General features: G+C 40.1%; 1 protein-coding gene across 8 annotated transcripts in view; it reads left to right on the top strand.

Annotated features, from left to right (window-relative positions):
- DNAH12 (dynein axonemal heavy chain 12) overlaps positions 1-18,117 on the top strand; it is a 230,699-nt gene that overhangs the window by 209,271 nt on the left and 3,311 nt on the right. For 7 of the 8 annotated variants that reach the window (XM_032323076.1, XM_032323075.1, XM_032323060.1 and 4 more), the window contains 10 exons: positions 2,687-2,837; positions 3,050-3,303; positions 3,711-3,851; positions 5,944-6,081; positions 8,351-8,584; positions 8,868-9,056; positions 10,838-10,941; positions 12,083-12,287; positions 17,387-17,524; positions 17,969-18,060. In XM_032323076.1, coding sequence (XP_032178967.1) covers positions 2,687-2,837; positions 3,050-3,303; positions 3,711-3,851; positions 5,944-6,081; positions 8,351-8,584; positions 8,868-9,056; positions 10,838-10,941; positions 12,083-12,287; positions 17,387-17,524; positions 17,969-18,060 — 1,646 coding nt within the window. Of the gene's footprint in view, positions 1-2,686; positions 2,838-3,049; positions 3,304-3,710; positions 3,852-5,943; positions 6,082-8,350; positions 8,585-8,867; positions 9,057-10,837; positions 10,942-12,082; positions 12,288-17,386; positions 17,525-17,968; positions 18,061-18,117 lie in introns of those variants that run through there. The other variant, XM_032323079.1, reaches the window with a different exon arrangement.

Here is an 18,117-nt window from a genome sequence, read left to right as displayed (position 1 = left end):
GACAGAAGCAGCTTGGCAGTCTTGTTACCTTGGCTAATCATACCTCTTTTCACAATTCCATTCTTATCTTGAAACTTCTGTAAATTTCCACTGTTTAAAACTACAGAATTGCTCACAACCACACAAAATTTCTCCTACAGAAGCCTCCATCTTTCCTTCCCATCTATTCCATACAATGCAGACCCATCTCTGCCAGGACCACAGAAGCCTGTCTTGATCTCTCCTCCCTTCACTGAATTCCTACAGCTTCACTTTAGAAAGGTGTTTAGCATTTAGAATGTGATATCGAATACCTCTTCGTACTTACTTTCTGCTGCTAATGTTGATGGGGATCATTCTTTTGCTTCAAATTCATTTTAGGGGTGCCTGGGTGGCTCACTGGGTTAAAGCCTCTGCCTTCGGCTCAGGTCATGATCCCAGCTCAGCAGGGAGCCTGCTTCCTCCTCTCTCTCTGCCTGCCTCTCTGCCTAATTGTGATCTCTGTCTGTCAAATAAATAAATAAAATCTTTTTTAAAAAATTCATTTTAATGTAATTTATAAATAACTAACACATTCCTGTGGTTCAGAACTGTTTTGAATACGTGAATACAGAGAAAAGTGGACCTCCGATCTGCATCTCCCAGGCTCTCAGTATCCTTTCCCTCAGGCAACTCATGTTATCTGCTTCTTGTTACCCTTTCATGCACTTAGAAATATGCATACGCATAAATTCTTTTTTCCATTTATTTTTAACACAAATGGTTGCATCCACTGTTTTGCATGTTGCTTATTCCCCTGTTTATAAAGAGCTTTCTCTTTTTTTTTTTTTTTTTTGCAATTGAGCACGCCACAATTTCTTTAACCGTTTCCTATTGATGGACCTTTATAATATGTATATATTATCCCCTATAAAAATGTTGCAATAAATAATCTTATTCAAAAGTCATTTCTCACATATGCAACTTTATTCTCTCAGAATAAAGTCCTGGGAATAAAATTGCTCAATCAGTGGATTTGCCCATTTGTAATTTTACAGATATTGCCAAATTGGCCTTCATGAAATTTATACCAGATTACTTTTCCTCAGCAGTGTATGAGAATATCTGTTTAACCCATAGTTTTTTTCCACACAGATCCAAACTTTCAGATCTTTGTTAATCTGTACAGGCGGGTTGAGGAATTTGGGGACCTATGGGGGCAGAGCAAGGCATGGACACGAGGTGGTAATGGGCGCACAGGAATACTCAGGATAATGCTTAAAGAGTTTACATGCTGGCAAGAGAGAAGTCCCTCACAGCAGGAATCTCCAGATGCTGGGATTGCGGGTTGGGGATCCCATAACTCTAAAGGGAACTCCCTTGGGAGAAGAGAGAAGGGACAGTGTCTTGGGGATGTTTCTCAGCAGCACTATGGTTTGGAGTCACTGGATTGGACCTCTGAAAGGCTGCACTGGCTTGGGGTCTTTATGCCCTGGGACTTATCGATAGCTAGCAGATGTTGGGTGCAAAGTAGGCAGGCTGCCAGTGGCTAACCATCTGCTTCTTTGGGCTATGTTTACAACGATCGAATGTGCAAAAGTTTGAGTTTAGTGCCAGTGGGCTTTTGAGCTAACATGTTTCAGCGTGCTGTGAAGGAAACCCTCTAGGGGGGTCGTCAATACACAGACACTCTCCTTGTCCCTTTACCTAACCATCTGATACGGGAAAAATGGTATCTAAGTATAGTTATCATTTGTGTTTTTTAAAATTATGATTATTAGGGTAAGACTAAGCTGCTGTAACAAAGAGACCCAAAATACAGTAATCTAAGTAAAATAAAAGTGAATCTCTCTCGGCCTAAGAGCCCAGAGCAAATACCTGAGAACTGGCAGGTAGCTGTTTCTGAGATCACCCAGACATTCAAGTTCTTTCTCTCATGCTAGGAAAGTCCCCTAGAGTGTGGTCCTCATCAGTGAGATTGAAGCTGGCTCATGAATACCACATCTGTTGAAGAACAAAAGAGAGTACTGAAGGCAAACAGCTTCCTTATAAAAATACCTTTTGAGGGGCACCTGGGTGGCTCAGTGGGTTAAAGCCTCTGCCTTCTGCTCGGGTTGTGATCCCAGGCGGCTGGGATCGAGCCCCACATCGGGCTCTCTGCTTGGCAGGGAGCCTGCTTCCCGCCCCCCCCCCCCCCCGCCCCACTCTCTGCCTATCTCTCTGCCTGCTTGTGATTTCTGTCTGTCAAATAAATAAATAAAATATTTTTTAAAATACCTTTTGAAAGCTCCATGTATAACTTCTACTTGCATCCCTCTGGCCAAAACTTAGTCATGCAGCCACATTTGAGTACAAGAAAAGTTGAGAAAACTTGGGGTTGTATCACCAAGAGAAGACAAACAGGGAGACAGTTTGCATTTCTGCTCTACTGAATGAGGTTGAGCATCTTTTCGGGTGTTTTACATTTTTATAAATGGATTCTATAAATCACTATCTATAAATTGTTCATCATCTCTGCCCATTTTTCCTTTGGATTGTTAGTTTGGTTCTATCGGTTTATGGACGCTTCTTACGTATTAGAGAAATTTGCACTTTGTCTCTGATATGCAGCATGCTTTTCCGGACCATTAGACTCAAAATGTACTCTCTGTCAGTTTTCAGTAATCACCACCATTGTTACGTGAAATGAAAATCACTCTAAAGGGCATATTGTTTCTCTCTTTAACAGATAACTCCGGCTATTACAAATTATGTAACCGACAAACTGGGGAAGAAATTTGTGGAGCCTCCACCATTTGATCTGACAAAGAGTTACTTGGACTCAAACTGTACCATCCCTTTAATTTTTGTGCTGTCTCCGGGAGCGGATCCTATGGCTAGTAAGTCTGCCTACTGCACACTTTGAAGAAACTATAAGTAAACCATCTTGCTCCATGGCCATCCCTTATAGGACTGCAGATCACTTAGTAAACCTGAGATGTATAAGGAAAAGTAACTGGAATTTTCCAGGGAAGTACCCGCACACTGAAAAGTAAGGCATGCTTTATGATTTTAGAACAAGCTCTGAAACTGGTTTTTTGTGCTCTCTTAGGCCTGCTGAAATTTGCAAATGATAAAGCTATGTCTGGAAATAAATTTCAAGCTATTTCCCTGGGACAAGGACAAGGACCAATTGCAGCAAAAATGATTAAAGCAGCAACAGAAGAAGGAACGTGGGTGTGCCTACAGAACTGTCACCTTGCAGTCTCCTGGATGCCCATGTTGGAAAAAATATGTGAAGATTTTACCCCTGAAGTCTGTAACTCATCCTTTAGGCTTTGGCTCACAAGTTATCCATCTCCGAAAGTACGTTTACTTTGTATGAAGTTCAGTATATTTATTCAGTTTTCTCTTACGTTGTGTATCTTAATCAACATTTAAATGCTACACCTTGGGGTGCCTGGGTGGCTCAGTGGGTTAAAGCCTCTGCCTTTAGCTCAGGTCATGATCCCAGGGTTCTGGGATCTAGCCCCACAACCGGCTCTCTGCTCAGTGGGAAGCCTGCTTCCCCCTCTCTCTCTACCTGCCTCTCTGCCTACTGTGGTCTCTCTCTCTCTCCCTCTGTCAAAAAAAAAAAAAAATTATCAACGCTACACCTTAAGAGGTCTTAAAAATATTTCTGGAGTCCTTTGTACCTATTTTTAACCTACTAGTATATGCATTTTTAGGACTCAATCTTCTTCTCTTGAATAATGCTGTTTATTCTGTCTTAGTTCCCAGTAACCATCCTACAGAACGGAGTGAAAATGACTAATGAACCTCCCACGGGTCTTCGGCTAAATCTCCTTCAATCTTATCTCTCTGATCCAATTTCTGATGCTCAGTTTTTCAGTGGATGCCCGGGAAAGGAACTGGTAATGTTCAGCCTCTGGAGCTTTTGAAATGTGTTCTTACAGTGAGAAAAATCTGGGAATATAAATATTTAAGAATGTTAACGTTTAGGCATTTTCTAAGAAGGCAGATATTATACTTATATTCATCATTTTCTTCCCAGCAGTGTGTGCTCTGCTTCTTGCAGAGAAGACAGTCGAATAGGTATCTGTTGACTGACTGAATGTCTTAGTTTGTAAACCAAAATCCAATAACAAGTTTGACAAAGACCCAAGAGTAGCAATCTGTTTTCATATCATGTATTCATTCTTTCAACAAAATGTGTGTTTGGTACTCTGCTAGGTACTAGATATAAAGCAGTGAGAATAAAATAGGCCACCTCCCCCCAAATCTGGCTTCATGGAACTTAAATCCTAGCAATACCATTTTGACATATTAATCTTGCTTTTCAGTGCACTCAAGTGAAACCGTTTGTACATGGTACTGGGGACTTAGGAATCCTAATAAATAAAGAGCACTCCTTTTTCCTTGCTGGCATTCTTACCAAAAGTATAAACAAAAGCGAACCAAATTATAACTTTAGTTACTGATATAGACTAGGTTGGGAGATACAGTGATGTCTGTGAACAAATGGGGTTCATATCACGGAATAGAATTAAGCAGATTGATCCACCCTCAGGAACAGAGGAAAACTTTCTTCCCTAAGGACAGCTGGCTTCTAAGATGGAAAAGCTGAGCAAAGCATATCTGGTTAACTTTTCCAAAATTAATCAACCAGATAGATTATTCCCTTCTCCTGCAGTGAATACAAGGATAGAGAAAATCTAGAAGTGTTACACTGAGGTCTCTTCACATGGAAGGAAACATCAACACTAAGGGAAATTCATTCCTTGCCTTCACCCCAATGCCATTGATCATACTTGCCTATTTGAGCTAGAAAAAGAATGGTACTGGAAATAAAGAATTGAATTCTTTGGAAGCCTGCTAGTTTCTGTTTAATGATACCTTCTGTGTTCCCCTAGTTCTAAAAGCAATACTTTTATTTGAAATTCTGGGAGAAAAGTAGGATATTTGGTGGGTTAGCTAGAAAGAGAGCTTAATAAAATGGAGAAGGTAGTACAGTGTCTGATCCCCATTGAGGGTTTGAGCTTCTGCAAGAAATCCCAATATTTCTCTGATAGAACAGGTGCATTTTTGGCCTACAAGCATGACCAAAAATGTGGAGGGATTGTGATCTCCTTAAGAACCCCACTGGGTGAAAATACATGGAAAATATAGGCAAATTAGGTTATTGCTCTCACTGCCAAAAGTTTTTCCCCTTTTAAATGTTTCACCACAGCTTTCACTCCATTTATTTAAAATATGCTTTAATTTATGGACAACATTTCAAGAATATAGTTATTCAGTAAGGCCATGGTGTACTTGCATTTTAATATTATATAAATAATTTCTACTACATCACATGAAGATAGTTGGATTTTTCCTGCATTTGGAGCTCTGTTTGAAATGATCGAATTTAAAACATCAAGGTAGCATACTTGAAACTTACTGGGGGGTTCCTCAAAGAGGTGAGTGACCATCCTCCAGAGTACTGACATAGGCTCAGGGAAAGGCCCATCCCTTCTGACATACCTGTCACGCATATGAAGATGCCAGGCCAGAGTAAACAAACAAAGGTTTCAAAAATGATCTCCGAATGGAAAGTCATAAAATCAGGAACTATATATTGGGATTTATTCCTATCATAATAATTAATTATGCCCTCACCCTTCTAGTCTTAAGCATATGCCATTGAGTCTGTGGGATAACATTTTAAGTATTGAAGTTGTAAATATCTGTGAAGCAACACCAAAGTATACATAGCCAGTACTTTGGCAAATGGTAGAATTGTTGCATTTTAACAAAGTTTAATATTGCAGTTTGTCTAGCTTTGGGGGTTTTAAGTCATAAGATTAACACTTTTTATAGCATGCATTGTTTGAGTTAGCACATCTTTTTTAAAAAGAAGTTTACAGAAATATATGATCATAGAATCTTATAATTGTTGATTCCCCTCATTTTACTGATATAAATCTGATCAGAACTTTTTCTTGTTGCCTAATTTTTATATTCAAGACATGGGAGAAGTTGCTGTTTGGAGTTTGTTTTTTTCACGCCCTTGTACAAGAGAGAAAGAAATTTGGTCCTCTTGGCTGGAACATTCCATATGGATTTAATGAATCAGACTTACGCATCAGTATTCGACAACTACAGGTAAAATTAGAAAGAAATTAGCATTGATGGTGGATCACTGTGTGTCAGGCCCTAGACAACTCCCTTTGCTTAAAATAAACTTAATCCTCCCAACATCACTAGTGGGTGGGTAGATGGAATAATTATAACCATGGTTTATGAAGCACTACCTCTGTGGATTTTTTCTGGTGCAAGTAATGGAAAACCTGATTCAAACTGGCTTAAACCATAATGAAACTTATTGTCTCAGGGAGCCTGGGTGGCTCAGTTGGTTAAGTGTCTGTCTTCAGCTCAAGTCATGATCCCAGGGTCCTAGGATGGAGCCACACATCAGGGTCCCTGCTCAGCATTTAACTGATTTAATTTAACTGATACAGCCTAAGCTTGGAGAACACTTTGCTGAAATCATCCTACTGCAGATAACTGGTCAACTGAGAATTCTCCACCTTCTGGCCAGGTCCCAGCCCTCCCAGCCCAAACATTGGAGCTGACAGGCATAGACTAAATCCTCTTTTTTATTGCCAAGAACTGGGTACTCGAGAAGGAGGTCAGTCTTTAAATCATCTTCACCTGGTCCTACCAGCTGGCTACCTCTTGCTTCCAGAGAGGCAGATCAGCACACTTAGGGTTAAGTTCACAACCAAGGAATAAATTATTAGTCTCTGTGTCTTGCATATGCCACAATTTTAACATGAATTTCTCTTGGGATCTCTTCCTTTGGTTTTGGGAAAGGGGGGAAACCCAGTTAAACCTACCTTTCCCTTCCCCCAAAAATAAGAAAGGGAGAAACTTACCTCTCTCACAAATAACTTATCCTGCCACAAAAGACAACTTTCCTGTGTCTCCTGTTCATATCTCTTGATACTTCTCTTCCTCCTGAAAACATGGGAATCTCAAACAAAGAATGATACCTTCTTTTAACTTGGAAATATTTTTTCTTTTTTTTTTTTTTTTTTTAAAGATTTTATTTATTTATTTGACAGAGAGAAATCACAAGTAGATGGAGAGGCAGGCAGAGAGAGAGAGAGGGAAGCAGGCTCCCTGCTGAGCAGAGAGCCCGATGCGGGCCTCGATCCCAGGACCCTGAGATCATGACCTGAGCCGAAGGCAGCGGCTTAACCCACTGAGCCACCCAGGCGCCCGGAAATATTTTTTCTTAACTGTGCATCAGTTCTGTTATAATTCCTGCACTCTTAGGTAATTTTCAGTGGCAGGAAAAGTTCTGGTAACTTATACCATCCAAATATTATATATACCAAAAGTTCCTGTCTATGGGAAAAAGTAAAGGATCTGGAACCGGAAGAAATAAAATTCAGGCCTTCATATCATTTCACATTTCCCAGACTCTGCTTCCTGTTTGATATGGTTATTGGGAGATGAGTAAGATAATGTAAAAGCTATGCAAATAGTAGTTTTTATTACTACTGTAAGGGGTGTCATATTGTGTGAACCAGGCTTTGGCACTAAAATTTGTGATTACTTTGTTTTAATCACATTTAATGACATTTAATGACAGTGCCCTAAGTCAGGCACCAGGTTTTCAACCTGGGCGCTATTGGTATTTGGGGTCAGATAGCTCCTGGCTGTGGGCAGCTGGCCTGTGTAGTGTTTAGCAGCATCCTAAACTTCTGCCACTAGATGGCAGTAGCACCCCCAACCACCGATCTAAAATGTCCCCAGATAGTGCCAAAGGTCCCCTAGGGGACAAAATTGCCCCAATTAACAGCCAGTTCCCTAAAACAAGGTTTATTCAAATTCATATGAAAAAGACTTGGTAATTTTCATGTCATCTTTTTTTGTTAAATGTTTTTCTTATTACAGAAACAATGCATGTTTATTTCCCCACCCTAAAATTGGAAGATGCAGATAAGCAAAATAATTTAAAATAAAAATAAAATAAACACTAATGAGGCACCTGGGCGGCTCAGTCAGTTGGTAAAGCATCTGACTCTTGACTTGGGCTCAGGGCGTGATCTCAGGGTTGTGAGATTGAGTCCCCTGTGGGGCTTTGGCCTTTGTGCTGTGCAAGGAGCCTGGTTGAGAATCTCTCTTCCTTAGCATCCCTCCCTATTCTCACTCTTTCTCTCTCTCAAAAATAAATAAATAAATAAATCAAAATAAAATAAACACTAATAATCATAGCCTTCCAGAGGTAAGTTGTGATGATAGTTCTTTCAGCCCCACTTCTGGGCATATAGATAGATGATTGACAGGTATTTAATGTCATTTTAAAATGGAAATGAAGTGAAAATTTGTGAATTTTTCTCATTTTATTTTTCCTTTGTTTCAGTTATTTATAAATGAATATAATACTGTTCCATTTGAAGCTATCTCCTACCTGACTGGGGAATGTAATTATGGTGGAAGGGTGACAGATGATTGGGACAGACGTCTCCTCTTAACCATGCTGGCTGACTTTTATAACCCACAAATCATTGAAAACCCTCATTACAAGTTTTCTCCCAGTGGAAACTATGTTGCACCTCCTAAAGGCACCTACGAAGAGTACACTGAATTCATTAAGGTAACTGATGCCACTGAAAATAGCAATTTTCAGTGTTCCTAAATTTTCTAAAAGCAAATAATGAAGTGTTCCCCTGTAATGTAGAGGGCTAGACAAGTAGTATGGTTTCAGTCAACTTTCAGTATCTTTTGTTTCTGGCCATTACTGAAAAGTGGAAGAGTTTGGTTCCTGGGTGCTTAATGTGTAGGTGATTTTTAACCCTTTTAGGTCTGCATGTGTTTACACCTTATGAATTAATGTAGCTGGTGGAAATGTGATGCTTGCTTCATCTGTTTCCCGGCAGAATCTTCCATTCACTCAACACCCTGAGATATTTGGATTACATGAAAATGTTGATATTTCCAAAGATCTGCAACAAACCAAAGTCCTCTTTGAATCCTTGCTCCTCACCCAGGGAGGCTCCAAACAGACAGGATCCTCAGGGAGTGCTGACCAGATTCTACTGGAAATCACCAAAGATATTCTTACGAAGGTGATGTTTAGTTTAAAATATGTTGCTTATCCTATAAATTAAAATGGTACTGAAATGACAATCTGAAGATTCCGTTTAGCAGCATTAGGACCTTGTGTGAGAAACTGAGCCTTTGTGAGTCTTAGTTCCCAAACCTGTAAAGTGGTGATCATAGTGCTAGCCGTATAAGGTTTTTGTGAACATTTAAGAGGTCATGAATAAAGAGCTCTGCGTGATGCCTGGCACAGTGTAAGCTCCTAGTAACTATAGTTGTGGATGAGCTAATGAACATGTGACTTATTATCATTTCCAAGCACAGATAATGGATCTGCTTTATAAAAACTGGAGGAAGTTATCTGAACTTGCTGGTTCAAGGGGTGAATGGTTTTTAATCAACTTTAATCTATACCTTAGAGAGGGGACACAGGGAGTAAGATCAGCACTAAATTAGTAACTACAGCTTTTTTTTTTTCCTTCATACTATAGCTCAAAATACTTAGTCTCCAGGTAAAGTGGAATGATACTCTTTTCTCACTTTTTTTCTGTGTCTTAAATTCAATAAGGAAATGCTAAGGGAACTTTAAAAAGATTATGGTCACCAGCGCAGATCTTCACAGTTGCCCTCCAGGGTCAATGCTATAATTAGCGCCATATTTCAGTACCAGGTATTCTGATAGAGCAGAGCCTGACCTGTGGTCCACCTGCCTGGAAAGCCCACAGATAGCAACACTTCTCTCCTCTGCCTTGGTGGCCTTGCCTTGTGACTTTACAATAATTCTTTTGCTCCACTCAGGGACCATTATCTGGAACTCCCTGACTGGAAAGCTTCTTTGCCTTTTAGGAGTGTGAATTCCAAGGTCTTGAGGCTTGATTATCAGTCCCAAAGTTCCCTTCACGTCTCAAGCATCTCACAGGTGCTTCAGAGAAAGCAGACACTTGACACCTTCTCTCTCCCTGTTCCTTGGACCCTTACTGTAGTCATGCATTAATTATTTGAAAGTGGGATAAGCTAAGCTATTGGGAGCCAGTTGATAATAGATTGGAAATAAATATAAAACAGGAAATGGCAAATCGGTTTTATCAGTGAAAAATAAGATTCATCTTACAAAAGGAAATTATACAACGTTTCAGAAATATATACCTTCTGCAAATTGCGATAGCATGTAGCAAAGAGCATTGGCTTTGCAGTTAGAGACCTGTGGATTTAAACAGATCATCTTTTGGCTGTGTGCCCTGGGCAGTCACTCAACCTCTCTGTAGAGTTGACCCTAAACAACAAAGGTTTGAACTTCACAGATCCAGTTATATGTGAATTTTTTTGATAAATACAGCACAGTACTATAAACATATCTTCTCTTACCTAAGATTTTCTTAATCACATTTTATTTTCCCTAGCTTACTGTATTGTAAGAATATAGTATGTAATACATATGATCTACAAAATATATGTTAATTGATAGTTTATGTTATTGGCAAGGCTTCTGGTCAATTGTAGGTTATTAATAGTTAAGTTTTTGGAGAATTGAAGTTATACTTGGATTTTTAACTATGTGGGGTCAGGGGGTCGGTGCCCTAATCCCTGTGTTGTTCATGGGTCAACTGTACTTGAATAGCCTCATCTGTAAAATGGAGATGACAACAGCCCCCTGAGAGTGCATGGTAAGGATTACATGCAATAATGTACGGAAAGCAGCACAATGCCTAGCACGTAGTAACTGCCTGGGGTTAGCTACCAGTGATGTGATAGCTGAATGAAACGAATTCCCAAGGTAATACGTGATCTTCAAAATCTATTTTCTTAGCTACCAAGTGATTTTGACATTGAATTAGCGCTACTGAAGTTTCCTGTAAGATACGAAGAAAGCATGAATACCGTATTAGTACAAGAAATGGAAAGATTTAACAAGTAAGGATCTCTCTCCCCAGTGGTTCAAAAAAACAACCAATCAAAGTTGATTAAAAAAAAAAAAAAGCACACTGGTTTGAATTATAATTTTTAGAAAAAATTATCAAAACCTGTCATTTCCTTATGATCCACCTGCACGCTCTAAAGTTGTATGGTGTTCTGCCCCAGCAGTGAAGGTACCTTTTAGAATGCAAAAATGATGGTGGAAATGAGATCTGTTTTTACTGGTGAAAATATTCATTAGTTGTAATTCTCACCCACCCGTTATTAATCTCCTCAGGAACTAAAGACCAAATGAGCCAATGACAAGTCTTTTGTCATTTTTCTGCCACTTGATGCATATACACCTCTCTTTCCTTCCTGAGCCCCACCTAGGTCAATTACATACCCCATGACAGTGAACAAAGTATTTGCTTTGAATATTTTAATTGAATTTTCTACTATTCAATACCGGCTTAAGGTATAGAGAAATTGTTTTGAATGAATTATGAATTTTCTAAGGTGTTTTCAAGTTTATTTGGGTTTCTGGACTTGTCAACACTTAAAAATATACTAAAACACTGTGATGTCTTAAGTCAGCACTTTTTATACAAAGACCATATGTATTTATATGTAATAACATACTGTCTCTCAGTCTTTCAGTTGCCTAGGCTTCTAGCCTAAAACCCTCAGCTCAGGTCTATTTACGGTGTTCTTAGCAGTTTGGGCCTACATGGGAAGCAAAGTATTTGCAAGTATATCCATGAATTTATGGTTTATGCTTGAAGGAATTATTTCGCAAGTTTCAGCCTTTGCATTATACCTTCATAACTTTTTTTGTATTTGCATTTTACCCTTTAATGGTATTTACCTGACATTTTCCCTAAAATCATTCTCTGCTTAAATTAGCCTGGTTTTAAGCCATAACACCTAGAAAGTAGCAACGTTGAAATATTATTTTCTATATTATGTAATGATTAAAATGAAAAATGTTCATCTAAGTGTCACCTAAAAGTACCTTCCCTTACCAAGTGGGAGATGACTCCATTTAGGGAAACACTCCCATAAAGCTGTGAATGAGATTTCTGCTATTTCTTCTGAAAGACAGACATTGGTATTTAACCTCACATGTACATTGATGACTTAATTTCTTTCTTTGCAGTTTAATTAAAACTATACGCAACACTCTACAGGACCTTGAAAAAGCTATTAAGGGAGTGGTTGTAATGGATTCTGCACTGGAGGCACTCTCTGGCAGTTTGCTTGTTGGAAAGGTTCCAGAAATATGGGCCAGACGATCATACCCAAGTCTTAAACCCCTAGCAAGTTATATCACAGATTTTCTAGCCCGGTTGAAATTTTTACAGGTAAAAGATTATATGTTTTATTTATATATACATATAATTTTATTTTTTGGTTGACCGGAGAGAGATTAGAAATGCTCCAATCACTTGAATGTCTCTGAGTTGAGCAGTGTGGTTAGCAGTTTCATGATAATCTAACCAAACTTTTAGAATATTGAAAATAGGGGCATCTGGGTGGTTCAGTCAGTTAAGTGTCTGCCTTCAGCTCAGGTCATTCTGCTCAGCAGGGAGCCTGCTTCTGCTTCTCCCTCTGCCCCTCCTTCTAGTTGTATTCTCTCTCTCAAATACATAAATAATTTTTTTTAAAAGAAAAGAAGGGGCACCTGGGTGGCTCAGTGGGTTAAGCCTCTGCCTTTGGCTCAGGTCATGATCTCAGGGTCCTGGGATCGAGCCCCACTAAGCTTTCTGCTTAGAAGGGAGCCTGCTTCCTTCTCTCTCTCTGCCTGCCTCTCTGACTACAGTGACCTACCTCTGTCTGTCAAATAAATAAATATTAAAATAAATAAATAAATAAATAAAAGAAAATATATTGAAAATAACACATACTTCAAAGTACTGAGTAGAAAGTTAAAATTTTACTTTACCCAAGTCCAAGTAATATGTGACATTTACATTTTTTTAAGATTCTAGGTTTGTGTCTCTCTGAGACCACATACTTGGTCTCGTGATTTTAATACTGGTGGTAAATCACAAAAAGAACCCAAGATTTGGATTCACCAATAATTGGCCATTGTCTTAAAATCATTGCTTCTTATCCCCTATCTCATAAAAGGAAAAAGTTGAGTGCTTTGAAATCTCCACCTTCCCCTCCAATCCCAGACACACACATAAAGAATGTTCAGGGCACTATCTCTCTTCCCCAGCAACTCGACTTGCCCGCATTGTATGATTGGTTTATGTGGGGCCAAGAGGTGTGGAGAGCCCCCAGAATACTTCCTGAAAATTCATATTAGGTATATGACCTTCCCGGGTTCAGTTGCCTTTCTTTCTTTCTTTTCTTTTTTAAAGATTTTTTTATTTATTTGTTTGACAGACAGAGATCACAGGTAGGCAGAGAGAGAGAGGAGGAAGCAGGTTCCCCGCTGAGCAGAGAGCCTGATGTGGGGCTCGATCCCAGGACCCCGGGACCATGACCTGAGCCGAAGGCAGAGGCTTTAACCCACTGAGCCACCCAGGCGCTCCTTCAGTTGCCTTTCTATTACAATAGAGCTTTATTTGTTTCACTGTGGAAGCTAATCATAAAATAGCCAGTGCTTATGAAAATGAACCGTATCTTATTGTTTCAGTCTGTTTTGTTTTGTGTTTTGAGAGAGAGCAAGCACGGGAACATGCATGCCTATGTGGGGGAGGGGCAGAGAGAGAGAACCCCAAGCTGACTCCATGCTGAGTGTGGAGCCCATCGCTGGGCTTGATCCCACGACCCTGAGATCATGACCTGAACTGAAATCAAGAGTTGGATGCTTAACCAACGAGCCACCCCGGTGCCCCATTTTTTTTTTTTAATTAGTTAGTGGGCTTGTTTGTCTAGTACACGTGCTTGCCATTTGTATTTCTCCTGTGAATTGCCTCTTCATCTCTTCAGCCCATTTTTCCTCAAGGCTGTTTCTGAAAAATAAATTTATAGGAGCTTTTTGTGTAGATTTTACATTTAAGAGACAAAAAAAAAACAAAAGTCTAGGAAACTGCGGTTTTCAGTGTTCAGGCTGTAGGAGAGTTGCCACTTAACAGTTTTTTCCTCCGTAAAACAGTCAGTTTTATCTCACAAGGCAAGAGTCTGATGGTGTGTAGTAAGAACTCAGCAAAAGTGGACTATTCTTTTGTAACATCATAACTTGTTGAACTTTATCAAATGCCTTTGCAGCATTTATTGCTGATGAGGTGACTTTTTTCCTTCTTCAGCTTGTTACTGCATTGAATTACGTCGCTAGATTTCCAAGTGTAAAACCACCCTTGTGTTTTCTAGAAAAATTCCTGTTGGTCAGTGGATCCTTCTTCTAGTGCTTTCATCAATTCCATTTGGCTATTTTTAGGGATTTTGATAGACATTACCTAGTCAGCCTCCAAAAAATTATTTAATTGTATCCACAATGACAGTGAATATGAGTGCCTGTTTCTCAGAATTAACCCTTTTCATCTTTGCTGACTGGATAAGTGAAGCTGTATGTATCGGGCCAAGTCCTAGCCACATTTACAGCTTTCTGAGTTCCTCCTGTGTGTACCGGCCTCTTCCCATCCCTTCCAAAAGCATTTGACATATCGTTACTCGCATCCTCCCTTTGCCACAATCTTCCTTTTTTTTTTTTTTTAACACTTTAGTTCATTTCCCAAGCTTTTCTGAAACTTATTGGAACTGCTTTCCATTTCCCATATATTGCTTCCTTCCTAAAGGACCTCAAAGAATCATTACATTGGTCTTTTAGAGGGGTCCTGGCACGGTGCCAACAGGGAGAAGCTCCAGGACAAATTTCTTTTGTTGTTGTTAATAAAAACTTCATGCCACATTCCCTACTCTCTGAAATTTGAATTTCCCCCTTGGAATCATTCCATTCAAATGAGTAAGAAAGATCTCACTCATGATTGGGCACTTCTATCACCCTTCGCCACACAGCTTCCTCTGAATGGATCTCTCCCCCATTGTCCTCTTACCCTTAGGGAAACTGTATGGTTTTCCCCTCTCCTTGTTTTTCTCCTGGACTCTTGACTTCACCTTCCAATGCATTTTAGAGTTAACATGTTAAGCAAATGAGTTGTCCAGAGTTTTCTCTTTTTTCTTCTTCTTTTCTGTCTCACCATTCATCCTAGTTATCTGACACTTAGTGTCTGTGTGACTTTGAGCAAGATGGTATTCATCTTTCTGCCCTCCAGTCTCCTCATCTGTAAAGTGGGAGGAATAACTCACTGAATTATTTTGTGAGCCAAATAAGGTAATGCACATAAAGTGCTTAGCACAGTGCCTGGCACGCCCTAAGTAAATGGTTGCTAACTCAGAAGCCCTGTACAAGTCGCTGACCCAGATACCCATGACATTCTTGGCTAAACAAAGCCCTGGAGTGAGCAGGGGATTTTCTATACCCTCGCCTTCTGGGCTCTAACAGCATTTTTGTTCATGGTGCTGGTTCTGCCTGGCTTGTGTCCTTGTCAAGCTCCATTTCTTTCTCTACCTCTTCTTTTTTATTTTTAAGATTTATTTATTTATTTGAGAGAGACGGGTGGCAGGGCAAGAGGGAAAGAATCTCAGGCAGATGCCTTGCTGTGTGCTCCCCCGACCAACGCCAGGTTCAATCTCACAATCCTGAGATCACGACCCAAGTAGAAATCAAGAGTCCAGTGCTTAACCTGCTGAGCCACCCATGCACCCCTCCCACCTCTTCTTGATTTGATAGCTTGTACCGTTGCAACATCTCTAGCACCAGTCTGGTCTCTTCCTCCCAGGAAGCAAAGCTGGCTTCTTCCCACAGTGCACTGCTCGCTCAGATACAGAGTTCATTTTATTGATTCATCTGTTCATTCAACTAATAGGAACTGAGACCCCCACCCCTTTGTCCAAAACATCCTATTGTGTCCTCTGTGAGATGAAAGGGTGAGGACCACATGAGCCCTGCCTTCAAGTTGCCAATAGTCTACAAGGGGATAAGCTTATGTATCTAAGAAAAGACAAATTCAGTAGACTAGGGGATGCGTCATAAAAGATGAACTCATAAAATGTTCTGGGAATTTGAAGAAGAGAGAGAGTTCTTCTAGCCCAGGAAAGCAGACAGCTTGTTTATTGGATGCAGAAGCCTTTGAGCTGGGTCTAAAGGATAAGAGGTTTTAGACACTGTGGGGAAAATGGAAAAGGACTTAAAGATAGCCGTGTGATGAAAGGCACTATCTCATTTAAGACTGATTCTGCTGTAAAAATTCTGACATAAACACAAAGTTTATTGCCTCAGTAATTGGAAAACCCAGGGCATCAGGCTGACCTGGGGTGCAAAATGGCTCCCTGGTCCTGGATTCTTGCACCTTGTCTCCTGGCTCCACTTCTCTGAGGCTTGACTCCATCCCCAGGGAGGTTCTTTTCTGATGGTAGCAAAAGAGCAGCAACTCTGGCCCCACATCCACGCAGTTTCAAAGAGCTGAGCGTCTTTTCCCCACAAGTCCCAGCAAGAGTCTCTGCATCTCTGGCTTTGACTGGGTCATGTGTCCATTCCTGAATCGATCACGATGACTGCAGGTATCCTCGGCCAGCCTGAATCACACACCCACCCCAGGAGGTGGAGTTCCTGCACCAGAAGCACTTGGGTTGAGAGTGTGGAAAGTTCCTGCACCAGAAGCACTTGGGTTGAGTGTGGACGAAAGCCTCCATTGGGGTGTTAAGAGTTATGTCACTTGAAGATAAGCTGAAAATAAAGTGGATGTCCATCCAATGCAGAGAAGAGACCAGCAAATAGTCAGATTAGAATGCCAGATGCTTGAAGGGGAATTAATAAAAGGGACCAAGTTGGAAATACAGTTTGAGGCAAGATTGTGAGGTCTCTCAAATAGGAGACTAAGGTGCTGAGACTTTAGTTTGTAGAGTAGTAGTAGATCTCTAAAGAACTATGCAAGGTGCTAAACCCAGTCCGAGCCATGCATGATGAAGTTGACTCTGCAAACATGTACTGAGGAGAGAGGGAAGACGTGAGAAGATGGACACATCAGTACAGAAAGAAGACGTGGCTCTCTGGAGGGGGCAGTGGGAGTTGAGAGGTTTGAGGAGCTGGAATCAACACACAGGGGCTCTGTGCTATGATGTGTAAGATGGCTGAAGGTAATGGCTTTTGAGTGGTATTAAGTAATATAAAAATTTCCAAATAATTTACCTTTGGCTCTTTGTAGAAGATGTGAATCTTTCAAACTTTGTTTTATTCATTTAATGTTAAAATTAGTTTGAACTTTCCAAGAAGAGTAACTATAAAGGCAAAGAAGTAGAAGGTCTCGGTTGTATGTTTTGTGTGCCAGGGAAGAGAGTCCTGTGATGGAAAGTGTGGGCAGCACAAAAACCAGAATCGGGTATTGTCTATGAAGTGAAGCTGTGTGAGCTGGAAAATGAACATAATGTATTTTTTTTTTGCCCTTTACAGGACTGGCATAATTCAGGAAAACCAAATGTGTTCTGGCTCTCAGGATTCTTTTTCACCCAAGCCTTCCTTACTGGAGCGATGCAGAATTATGCCAGAAAATACACCATCCCTATTGATTTACTAGGATATGAATTTGAGGTACAGTAACCCTCTGAACTCCACAGTCTATCATTATATCAAAATCATGTATTTAAACAAGGAAGAAATACAAAATTCCTATCTTTATGGTCCATTATAGACTATTTGACTTCTTTCCATTCTTTGTGTTTCATGAAGGAAGTAGATGATACTTGTCTTATTGCGTCTGATAGGACTTTTCTATATTTCAATTCCACTCAATTAATCTAATGTTCCTCTACTGTTTTAACAAAAACCAATATAAGGTACAGTAAAACCTGAAAAAATGCTTAAAAAAGAACTGTATTATACATTTTTATATTTACACTTTTACTGAAAATTTGATATAAGCCATTATAAAGTGGAGTTTCCCTGAATACATTCTGAAAATTGAGCAGATGTTTTCCTTATGAGACAAAGTTGTCTGGGAAAGAGACCATTACGAGTGTGGGCCTCTCCCTTCAGGTTATTCCTTCGGATACATCCGAGACGGCCCCTGAAGACGGCGTGTTCATCCACGGATTGTATCTCGACGGAGCACGCTGGGACAGAACAAGGTCAGGGCTCTCAGCCGCAGAGACGTGTGTAGTTGTAGCTGAATGAGTAAAACATGG

This window comes from Mustela erminea, chromosome 1, assembly GCF_009829155.1.
Source record: "Mustela erminea isolate mMusErm1 chromosome 1, mMusErm1.Pri, whole genome shotgun sequence".
Classification (NCBI taxonomy): Eukaryota; Metazoa; Chordata; class Mammalia; order Carnivora; family Mustelidae; genus Mustela; species Mustela erminea.
Note: the sequence above shows the minus strand (reverse complement) of the source record. Positions and strands in the feature narration are given on the sequence as shown.